Consider the following 12,768-nt stretch of genomic DNA (forward strand, 5'->3'; position numbering starts at 1 on the left):
TAAATACATAAAATAAAAGAGTTACATTTTCTCACTAATGTAAATTAGTTGAATGCCTACTTTGATGGACATTAAGTACTTTCTAGTGGTTATGACTTCCTAAAGATCCTTTATTCAATCAGTTTATATTGATTTGAGTTTAATAAACATAGAGACTTGTGATTGTGCTATTTGAAAACAGAAAAGACTTTAACTAAAAGCAAAATCATGATACTCAATAAAACTAACCATCTGACTATATTCTCTTCACATACTTTGGTTATTACTTAATCAAAAATCTATGTCCCAATGTACTGACCACCTGATAGAGTGGCCTCTGTATTTAGAAATATTCAAAGCAGGGATGTTTTCGGAGGAAGTACAGCACACACAAATAAATGCAACCACCATAGGCTCTGTTCTTAACTGCTTTTTAGAGTAGCCTTGGTTATGAAAACAATCTTATCTCTTCCAGAAATCACCATTCACCTTTATATTTTAAAAAAATTTACCAAGGTCAGCAAACCTTACTTCTGGTAGTGGGCTGGCTGGTTTGGTTAGGATTCCTCCCACATACACCACATTAGGCAGTGTGGGCCTTGGGAACTCCAGAGCCACATCAGTACACAGCATCCAGAGGCTAGACCCGTGAACCAACTCATACATGGACTTCTCCGGCAGCAGCTTGTACTTCTGCATTATCCTTTCATACTTGGGAAGAACCAGAAAACTGACCCCTAATCTGGAAATGAGGTAAACGCCAGTATTTTTCATCCTCTGCAGCAAGTTCATGCGGTCTGTGAGGAGTGAGTTAAACTCTGGGACATAAGCTAATGGAGCTGGAGCTCCCACTTCAGCAGGATACCAAAGGCCAGTTGAAAATACAGCATACTTAACCCCTAAAAGATGGGCTATTACAAATCCACACATATCATTTGGGTCCACCAGCAGCAGGTCAAAATTTTCTTTCTTCAGACCCTGAATGAGGCCTTGGTTGCCAACCATCATGTCACAGTTCTTAGTATAATGATCCAGTATGTCGAACAGTTCTATTGCTGTCAATCTCCCAGAAAAAATATTCCGCATTTTGGACTGCAGGAAAGCATCCGAGGTGGTACTGTTGAAGATCCCTGGGTAGCGCTGGAGGCTGTAATGATTAGATGGGGCGATGTCTCTACCTTCTGAGAGGAGAAACACTGTATGGTGGCCTCTCTCGTGCAAGGCTGAGGCTAATGTCTTGAAAATGTACATATGGCTTTCAAACATAATTGGCGGCACAATGATGATTTTTGCAGCCCTCGCTATCCCAACAGCACTCCACAGGAGCATGAAATACGGAGTGTAAGACTTCATAGCTGTAATGACAACCAGAAAACAACTTAAAACAGAATCCGAGGCTGACCATTCAAAATACTCACAAAGCTTGTACTTTTCAAAATATGTGAAGTTCTAGTACTTTTAAAAATTATCCTAATACTTGATATAATTAAGCCTTCAGTTTTATAAGATAAATTGTTGGGAGATAAATGGTTGGAAGCAAAGTTGACATACAGAAGCAAACTAGGATCAGTCTGGGAGGGTGCGATTGCATCAATAAACTTGGTTTTAAAATTTTGAAGTAAAACTTCATAAAGGTTGAATGACATGAAATTTCTTCTTTGAATAATACCTATGAAATACTATGAAATGTCTACTTATCTTTAAATTGAACATCAATGTTAATTCCAGGAAGAAAAGCCAAGATTTTATCTCTTAATTAAATCATTTTGTTTCAGCAGTCACATTCCCAAATCTGACAAAAGCGTAACAAAGAAAGAATGGTTTAGAAATCAATTATTTTTAAGTAGTATTACTGTGAAAAAAAAAATTTCCCACAGAAAAATTATCCTTATAGTATATTTTTCCCTTTACTAAATACCTTATGTATCCTGTTCAAAATGCTGGTGCATCTTAGGACATTTTAAGAAACAATCTTTTAATAGAAAAGTTCATGAAGGATTACATTAGAAGAAGAGACTGATGAGTGAATCTATCCCAGACCACACTTCCTGTGTTCTTCCTTTAACTCAGGTGCAATGGCAAGTCAGATGATGGTGGTATTCCTAAAGGCTAACATTTCTCCTCTCTTTCCAGTGCAACAAAGTTATCCTCTATTGTTTTCTAGAAATAATCACACTACATGTGGGGGCTATACAGAGTATAAACATCCCTTGACCTACTCAACACAATTAATACTTATACTCTAAATTAGACCCCCAATAGAAAAAGAGGTCTAAACAACTGCACATGTAAACTGGATTCTTTTACTTCAAGAAATAATTCAGCAGATTTATACATACATCACCAAATCAAAGCCTACTTTTACTCATTATCATATAGTAACCATACTATTTGTACAGAGTCTCAACATCTAAATACAGTTTAAACAACTACACTTTCTCAAAATTCAAATATAGCCAGTGACCTAAAACAAAATCATGATGTCAAGAAAAAAAAAAGAGGTATTCTCCCAATAATCTAGATTGAACTAGGCAGACATGGTGGTGCGTGCTTATAATCCCAGCATTCAGGAGGCTGAGACAGGAGGATCAGGATTCTCGCCCAACCTCAACTACTTAGTGAGGACCTTTGCAACTCAGTGAGACCCTTTTTCAAAACAAAGAATAAAAAATAGGGCTAGGGGTGTAGCTTGGAGGTAGAATGCCTCTGGGTTCCATCTCCAGGAGGTGGAAGACTAAGACAGGAGGATTGCAGGTTTGATGCCAGCCTCAGCAACTCAACGAGGCTTACTCAACTTAGACCCCATTTCAAAATAAAAAATTAATAGGGCTGGGATGGAGTTCAGAGGTAGAATATCCTCAGGTTTAATCACCAGCACCACACACACACACACACACACACACACACACACACGAGAGAGAGAGAGAGAGAGAGAGAGAGAGAGAGAGAGAGAGAGAAAAGGAAAGAAAGAAAAGGAAGGAAGGAAGGAAGGAAGGAAGGAAGGAAGGAAGGAAGGAAGGAAGGAAGGAAGGAAAAAAATAGTAGGAGTAGATTCATGGTTTTGATTGCTTGGATAATAAGTTTACCCTGTTTACCCTGTTTAATTGTGTAAGAAACTAAAGAAATAACATTGCCCCACGTACTGGGATTACAGGCATGTGCCACTGACCTGGCGTTCTATTAGTTTTGAAACCCAGAAGGTTGGTAACAATTTAATAATTTCTTATTATTTCTGCTATTTAATATAATTCAGAATGTTCAAGCATATTATACAAAGTAAATAAGATATAAATATTACAAATCAGGGGACAAAATAAGAGTTACTGAAAGTAGTAAAAATTTTCTTTATGGAAAACTAATGAATCAACTAAACCTAACGCATGCATGCATGCATACACACACACACACACACACACACACACACACACACACCCCAAAAACTTTAACCATCAGCATAATGATTTATTCATATGTTAATTTATTTTTCAAAAAATACAGGGGATTATTCAAAAATACTTTTAAAAACAGATGCCCCTAAAGGTAAAAAATTATTTAAGCCTACTTGAAAATATGAAATTATAAGAAATCACTGAAATGGGAGAATAATAAGCTTCAAATTCAGCTATTATACAGCAGTGTTACTTTAGAATAATGTAACAGTAAAATAATGTAGCAATAATAGAAGAGGAGATTATACCAATGTAAAAAAGAAGGCTCAAAACAAGTATATATGTCTGTATAGTACTTGAATAAACATATATTACATTCAACTCAGACATCTATTTCAAACAAATGGAGAAAGAAAGAATAATTCAAGTAACAGGATTGTTCACTCTTTAAATACTTAGAAAAGAAGTTATAATCTTATTTCAAATTACAAAACAAAACAAATTTCAGCTAAGTTCTAGCTATATGAATACAATACAATAAAATAAAATAAAATAAAATATAAAACAATAGAAAAGGTTGTTTTGCAGCCACCAAACTGCCCTCCAAAGTATCTGTGCCATTTTGCATCCCCATCAGCAATAAATGGTGGTTCCTGTAGGCCCACATCTTCCCAAGCATTTGATGATGTTAGTGCTTGGATTAAAAGTAAAATGTACAGTGTAGAAATAAAAGCTTTATAAAGCAGTCTTAAGCAATCTAAATGTAAAAACTGACAGATTCAAAAAATTAAGAAGATAACTCAGATAAGAAAAAAACAACTTACAAAAGACATTTCTAAAAAAGTAGTGTTGTCTAAAATATACAAAAAAACTCTTACAACAATAAGAAAATAAACAACTAACTTTAAAAATGAGCAAGACCTAAGCAGACATCTCACCAAAGAAAATACAAAGATGGTTAATCAGCAAGTGAAAAGATTTTTGATATTCTATGTCACTAGGGAATTATAAATTCAAATAATGACATAACACTAACCACCAAATATAATGACCAAAATCCAAGCAGTAACATCATCAAATGCTTGGGAAGATGTGGGCCTACAGGAACCACCATTTATTGCTGATGGGAATACAAAATGGCACAGATACTTTGGAGGGCAGTTTGCAGCTGCAAAACAAAATACGCACTTACCATAATTGCAATCAGACAACCCAAAGGAGTTGAAAACAGGTACATATAAAAAAACCTGCACACAGATATTTATAGTAGTTTTATCCACAATTGCCAAAACTTGGAAACAATCAAGCTGTTTTAGAAGAATGAATAAACATATATCCACACATTAGAATATTATTCAGCACTAAAAAAGAAATAAGCTTTCAAGCCATAAAAAAAAAACAAGGCAGTAAATATAAATGCATATTACTAGGTAAAAGAAGCCAATCTGAAAAGGCTACATACTCTGAAAGGCTACATTCCAACTATTATGACATTCTGGAAAAGGTAAAATTAGAGACAGTAAAAAGATCAATGGTTGAGAGCTAGAGGTGAGAGAGGAGATGAACCTGCAAATCAGCAGGTTTTTAGGACAGTGAAGTTGTTTTGTTTGGTACTATAATGGTAGATACATGAATTTACACATTTTAAAAACCCACTGAATATACTAACTAAGAGTGCATCCTGCTGGGCATGGAAGTGAGGCACATACCTATAATTCCAGTACTTGGGAGGCTGTGACAGGAGGATCATAGGTTCAAAACCAACCTCAGCAACCTAGTGAGACCCTGTTTCAAAACAAAAAAATAAAAATATGGCTGGGATATAGCTCAGAGGTTAGAATGCCCCTGGGTTCAATCTCCTGTACCATACAAAAAAAGACTGCACCCTAATGTAAGCTATAGACTTTGGAGTGATAATATTTCATCAGTGCATGTTCTCTGATTATTATAATAAGTGCATCACTGTGGTGCAAATGTCCAGTGCAGGAATATGGAAAGTTTCTCTGCTTTCTGATCAATTTTACTGAATCTAAAAATCTTCTAAGAGACAAGTTTTGTTTAAAAAGCCCAGATTTGCTGGGCATGGTGGCACACGCTTGTAATCCTCGTGCTTGGGAGGCTGAGACAGGAGGATCGCGCAGGTTCGAAGCCAGTCTCACTGGCTTAAGAAACCCTGTTTCCAAATAAAAATATAAAATAGGTGTCTGTGAGTGTAGCCAGGAGGTAAAAGGGTTTCCAGGAACCCCAGTACCACCAAAAATAAAAAAAAATTACAAAGCCCAGATTTGTCTTTAGTTTAATATAATTATCTAATAAAGATAACATAAATCTTATTTATATTATTTATATTAGATAATCATCTTAGTACAATTGCAATATTATAATAGCTCAAAATATTAATATTTAGAGCAACCTGAAAATTTTAGTAAGAAAATAAGCTATGTAAAATAAAAGATATGTGAATTGAGTTATTTAGAAGAACAAAGAGGATTATTCAGTCCAAAACAGATGATGGAGCCTGGCTAGCCAAACATCTGACATTCGCAGTAGTACATTTAAGTCTCTCTGTTCTGCATGGATAACAGTATGATAAGCAAATGAACCAAACATAACTGCCATCAGAGATCAATTGTAGAACCATACAAATAGTACTGGAGAGGCTTCATCTCTTCAAAATACCCTTAATAAAGCTCAATGTGGCGGTGCATGCCTATATCTCAGTACTTGGGAAGCTGAGACAGGAAGATTACAGGTTCAAGGTAAATCTCAGCAACTTTAGTGAGACCTTGTTTCAAATAAAAAAATAAAATAGGACTAGGGGTGTAGCCCAGAGCTAGAATGCCCTGAATTCAATTCCCAGCATCAACAAAACACCCTCTACTTCAACAAGCCTTGGCAAATACCAACCAGCAAAATAATAATAAATAAAATCAATATGGATTGGACATCATTATGAGTTCCTGTGTGTGTGTGTGTGTGTGTGTGTGTGTGAGAGAGAGAGAGAGAGAGAGAGAGAGAGAGAGAGAAGAGAGAGAGAGTATGTATGTGTACACACGCATGTACCCAATACTGAGGGATTGAACCCAAGGCATCCAACCTCCAAGCAACACCCCAGCCCTATTTTATTCTTCATTTTGAAACAAAGTCTCATTAAATTATGGAGGGCCTCACTACCACTGCTGAGGCTGGCCACGAACCTGTGATCCTCCTCTCTTAGCCTCCCAAGGACTGGGATTATAAGTGTACACCATCATATCCAGCTATGAGTTTCTTTATATATACATTTTAATGCTTCCTGCATATAGCAGCACAATTCATATCTGCCAAATTATAAGACCAACCTGTGTCCATCAACAGATGAGTGGATAACTATACAAGTGTGGTATATACACACAATGGAATTTCACTGAGCCATAAAGAATGTCAAGTATGTCATTTGCATGGATGGAAGTAGAAAATATTATGCTAAGTGAGATCATCCAGTCTCAGAAAGTCAAAGGTCATATGTTTTACCTCATATGCCAGAGAGAAAATAGGAAGCAAAAAGACTTCAGAAAAATTAGGAAAGAGACCAGTAGAATAGTGACAGGAGACAGGGGGTGGGGGGCAGCAGTGGGAAGGAAAAAGGAGGACTGAGGAAGGGAACAGTTCAATAAAAGTATCTGTACAAGGTTTCACTACCAATCTCACTAGCATGTACAAGGAGGGGAAAGAGAGGGAAATACACCAAACACTTATATCACTTTGAATCTGACTATGATGTGTAATTACGTTGTACCAATAAAAGTGTTAAAATAAAAATAATAAAATGCATTTTGCTTTAAAATCTACTTTTCTATTTTTTTCACTAGCACAATTTTGGTTAAAAAAAAATTGGTAACAATTCTATTCTCATGGCCTAAGGATGTACTAAGTGCTCAGTAAATAGTAAAAGGCACTGAGAGAACAATTCCAATTGTGACTGCGAAGAAGGATCTACAGAGATCTACAGGACCTCCACCACGAGACGCATGATTATCTTTAATTTCAAAGACCTTCTAACCACAGTGAGTGCCTTACTTGGAACAAAATCCTAAGTCACAAGCTTTTGTCTAAGTCACAGACATTAGTTACACATGTCAACGAGACAGGCGTTTCTGGGGTAAAAAGGTGATGGGGATGGAGGAAGAAAATAAAGTCCAAGTGTAGATCTCATTACCGCCTCTCCTTGTGTCTAAATTCCACATTCACAGCAGTGTCATAAATGATTCAAAGAATCACCATTATATGCAATGACAACAACAGAATCAAAAAGGAAACAAATTTGTTCTACAGAGAGGCACACAAGAAGCCAGCAGTGGCACCTGTTCTCTCTTCCCAGAATGGAATCCCCTACCTACTTTAGCTTGACTTGTAGTCAAAAAGAGGAAAGACAACATTTCTCAGTCTAACAGGTAGTTAGTCATATTACTTCCAGAGCACAAGTGTTGTGAGCAATTTTTAATTTATGCCCTTACAAGTTTCACATTTCACCTTCCTGCCAGCTGGAATGAGAACAAGGTAATGATTAACATCCTGGACCTGGAAGACAGAAGCACAGCCCAGGAAAGATGTAACAACAAAGCACCTGGGCCCTGGCACGACAAATCCAGAAAGTCAGTCCACCTCCAACTAAAGTAACTGACCCTCCTCTTCTAAGCCACTCTCTCTGCTGACAGCACCAGAGTGAGCAACTGTGCTGGTGGACCGGGTGTCCAGGGAGTTCGCAGAGTGTGGAACTTTCAGTGCTGAAGTTGGGAAAGTGACCCTGTTTAAACCTTTCCTGCATTACAGACTTTGAGCTTTGCTTTATAGACAGACCATACATAGGCAAAAATCGTGCCCATCTTAACAGATAAGACTGAGAAGAGCCGGACGTGGTGGCGCACGCTTGTAATCCCTGCGCTTGGTAGGCAGAGAGAGGAGGATCGCACAGGTTCAAAGCCAGCCTCTCTGGCTTAAGAGACCCTGTTTCCAAATAAAAATATAAAACAGGTCTGGGAGTGTAACCCGAAGGTAGAAGGGTTTCCAGGAACCCCAGTACCACCAAAAAAAAAAAAAAAAAAAAAAAAAAAACTGAGAACTTGACAGTTATCTACTAAATTAATCCAGTTTTATCCTATCATGTGAAGAAAGTAAGAAAAAAAAAGAAAATATATACTGTAACTGGAAGAACTGAAAAAAAAACCTCAACTTTATTGCTACATAGTTATCAAACAGCTCAAGATTTAAACATTTATCCTTCATATCTAGGCAATATCTGATTTTTTAAAGCAAATTATGACTGGCTACTGCAAATAAATGGCTAAAAGCAAGGAGCTCCCTAAAATCAGGTTTTATAATGGGAACCTCTTAACTTGGAGTGGGGAGAGAAGAAATAATATAGGAAAGTAACATTACCTGTTATTGGCTAACCACCACCTTCAAACAAAAAAAGTTTGGTCTTGGTAAAAATCTTACACCAAGATAACAAATCATGCTGGCTCTCAGCAGTTAACAGATGAAGATAGATAACTCTAGATTTTCAAAATCTACCAGTCCACTAAGTTAATAGTTTTGGTTCACTGAGAAAATTAAAGAAACTTCTTTGTATGGGCATGCAAATTTTAACTGCAAAAATAAAAACAAATAATGCTAAATCCAAAAAAAGAAGAAATTTGATTCCATTTTCCAGATTTAATAAAATGAATTAATCCAAGGCTGCCTATTATAAGTTTTAGTCAAAATCATTTTTTTTCCCTAAATTGGTGACTCCAAGCTGGGCGTGGTGGCACATGCTTGTAATTCCAGCATTTGGGAAGCTGAGATGGGGTTCTTGGACAGCCTCAGCTACTTGAGGCCCTTTGCAACTCAGTGATACCCTATTTTAAAATGAAGTATAAGAAATAGGGCTGGGAGTGTAGCTTGGAGGTAGAGTGCCTCTGGGTTCCATCCCCAGTACTGCAAGAAATAAATAAATGAATAAATAATAAATTGGTGACTCCTTTATACAGAATGGTGGGATTCACTGTGACATAGTAGTACATATGTAAAAATACAATTTGACCAATTTCACTCCCTAATACCCCATATATCCTTCTCTCTTCCCTCCATCAGCCCCTCTCTTTATTCTAAGGTCTCTCCTTCTACTTTTATGGGGCCCCTTTTTTTCCCCTCTAGCATAAGATAAGATACTTTGCTCAAACTTATGGTTTCCAGTTTCATCCATTTTCATGCATGACATAGTTTTGTTCTTCTTTATGGCTGAACAAAACTCCATGTGACTTAATCACTTTTGCTTTTTTAAAATATTGTTTTTTCTAATAAACAAAACCTTTTGAAAGGGCATGATGCAACATACTGTATTCATATACTTATACTCCTAATACTAACATGTCTTATAGAAAATTAGATTAATAGGAATCCTTAGAAACACTACACAGGCATACCTTTTTTTATATACATGAAATATTGGAAGGAATAGACCATTAGCAATTTAAAAAAACTCAGTTCTGAACCTGGGACTCTGACAATGCTAAGGGTCTCCAAGCCCTATTCTTAAAGGAGAGGTTATAAAGAATGTTGTATAGCTTTCATAGCATCCCAAGCTAGCTGCCTGCACTTCTCACTGCAATTGTCTAGTTATCTCCTTTCAGACATCTACAGTACAGGTGGTGAAGCTGTAATGAGAAACTCAACCCCGTTTCCTTATCAGTGATAGCTGGCTCCTGCCCACCTGGAGAGTTTCTCCATAAACATCAGGGGGGAAAGTTAGATAAAAACAAAAGTATGGAGAGGAAAAGAAAATAGGATTGTACACAGATATCAACAATCATTGCATTCAGCACCTTATAACCAATTAATACTTGAAGACAGTAATTAAATTTAACTACAACACATAAGTTACTTAATGAAATGAACCTTGATTTTTAGAGTCCAGAAAATTCAACTCAAGACACCACAAATGCAGATTCCAGGGTCTCTTCTTAGATTTGGGGAGAAATCTAAGAATCTGAATTTTAAGAAGCAGTTGGAGATTTTCATGTAATTTTGTACCAGATTTCTAATACTTAAAATTATGAAAATATCATCTGAAATGGAAAATACAATGTTTCAATGTATCCCCAAATCAGTAGCCTTTGTAATTTAGACAAAGTTTATTTTTTTGTTTTGTTTTTATTGTCCTCTTCCTCCCTCCCCCTCCCCCCCCTCTCTTTTGTACTGGGAATTGTACCCAGGGGCACTCTACCTCTGATCTATACCCCCAGCCTGATTTTATTTTTTATTTTTAAACAGGGTCTCATTAAATTGCTGAGGCTGGTCTCCAACCTGCAATCTTCCTGTCTCACCCTCCTCAAGTGCTGAGATTACAAATATGTACCACCACACACAGTTTAGAGCAAGTATTTTATTTGTGAGTCTAATTTTCTTCACCTGCAAAGAGAACAGAACAAATTAAATGGTCTTGAAAATCTCTTACTGTTCTAAAACTTACTGAAAACTGGGTTTTAGAATGGGTTTTAGCTAGGCGTGGTGGCACACCCTTGTAATCCCAGCATTTGGGAGGCTGAGACAGAAGGATTGTGCAGGTTCAAAGCCAGCCTCAGCTACTTATTGAGGCCCTTTGCAACTCAGTGAGACCCTGTTTCAAAATAAAGAATAAAAATAGGGCTGGAGGTGTCGCTCAGAGGTAGAATGCTCCTGAGTTCCCCAGTACGGCACAAAAAAAAAAAAAAAAGAAAGAAAGATGGGTTTAATGGAGCTGGGAATGGTGGCAGAGGCCTGTAATCCTAGTACTTGGGAGTCTGAGACAGGAGGATAGCAGATTCAAGGACAGCCTCAGTAACGTAGTGAGGTCTCTCAACATATCACCAGCACGGAAAATAAATAAATAAATAGATTTAGTGAGACTGATAAGATTTAGTTTATAAAAGTAATTAATATCAGATCAATGGGGTACTAGGGAGAGAAAAGAAAAATAAAAATTCCTTTTGATTTCTAAATTTAGGTTTTAGAACATTTTTAATGGGAAGACAAATTTCATAGTTGATACTTTTGAAATAAAAATTGATCCTCAAACTGTGCATGGTAGCACATGCTTGTAATCCCAGTATTTGAGAAGCTGAGACAAGACGATCACAAGTTTAAGGCCAGTCTCAGCAATTTGGTGAACCTTCAGCAACTTACTGAGATCCTGCTTTAAAAAAAATTAATAAAAAGGGCTGAAGGTATATATAAACCAGAGGTAGAATGTCCCTGGGCTCAATCCCTGGTAAAAAAAAAAAAAAAGAAAAAGAAAAAGAAAAAAAAAACAGAAAAAGAAAATTAAAAAAAGAAAAAGAAAAAAATTTGAAGCTTAAGAGGTCTTTTAAAAGCTAGAGCTGAGCCAGGTGTGATGGTACAGAATTGTATGAAACAAGAGGATCGCAGTTTTGTGGCCAGCTTCAGCAACTTAGTAAGATCCTCCACAACTTAGTGAGACCCTGTTTCAAATTAAGAGAAAAAAAAGAAAAATAAGGCTGGTAATATAGCCCAAGAAAATGCCTCTTGGTTCAATCCACAGTAACCCCCACTACACACACACACACACACACACACACACACACACACACACACACATATAAAAACTAGAGATGCCTGAAAACCTGCAACCTCAACCTGGTCAACTTAATAAAAATTTCTGGAGACAAAGTTCAGGTCTTAGATTTTTTTTTTTTTAATGTTCTCCAGATGATTTTTAATTGTGAACAACTAGGCTTGGACACTGTCATAGAAAAATGAACAAAAATAACAAGTTCAACTTTTTTTTTTTTTTTTTTTTTGGTGGTACTGGAGATGAAACCCTCCTTCTACCTCCAAGCTACACTCCCAAACCTATTTTATATTTTATTTGGAAACAGGGTCTCTTAAGCCAGCTGAGGATGGCTTCAAACCTGAGCGATCCTCCTGTCTCACCCTCCCAAATGCTGGGATTACAGGTGTCTGCCACCACATCTGGCCAAGAACTTGCATTTCTAACAAGCTGTGTTGGGTGATGCTAATACTCCTAGCCCAGGAATCACTGCTAAGGAAAAAAGTTTTCAATTTAAAGAAATACAACTTTCCTTTTTAATAGAACACACTGTCATAAAACTCTTTAAGTCTTTATCACAGTCAGTAGTTTTAAAGTATGTGCATGTGTGTTTGTCCTATATAATGAAGTGTGGGTTTCTTTTTCTGCAATTCCCCTAATCCAGCTTGGTACGGTTATCTCCATGCAACTGTATCATGTGATCAACATTCAGCATATAATATGGAAGGTTATTTGTTCTGAATAGGATCTTATCCTTAAATGAGAAAAACCTCAATTGTCTGAAATTCTAACAAATATATACTTCTTAAAAATAAAACAATGACGCTGCAT

General features: G+C 36.7%; 1 protein-coding gene across 1 annotated transcript in view; it reads right to left on the reverse strand.

Annotated features, from left to right (window-relative positions):
- Positions 1-1,332, reverse strand: part of UGT8 (UDP glycosyltransferase 8) — a gene marked incomplete at both ends in the record, with an annotated part of 51,494 nt that extends 50,162 nt beyond the window's left edge. Inside the window, one exon of the mRNA XM_080697102.1 lies at positions 511-1,332. Coding sequence (XP_080553228.1) covers positions 511-1,332 — 822 coding nt within the window. The remainder of the gene's footprint in view (positions 1-510) is intronic.
- Positions 1,333-12,768: the final 11,436 nt, after the last annotated feature.

This window comes from Muscardinus avellanarius (genome assembly GCF_963383645.1).
Source record: "Muscardinus avellanarius genome assembly, chromosome: 6".
In the NCBI taxonomy this organism is placed as follows: domain Eukaryota; kingdom Metazoa; phylum Chordata; class Mammalia; order Rodentia; family Gliridae; genus Muscardinus; species Muscardinus avellanarius.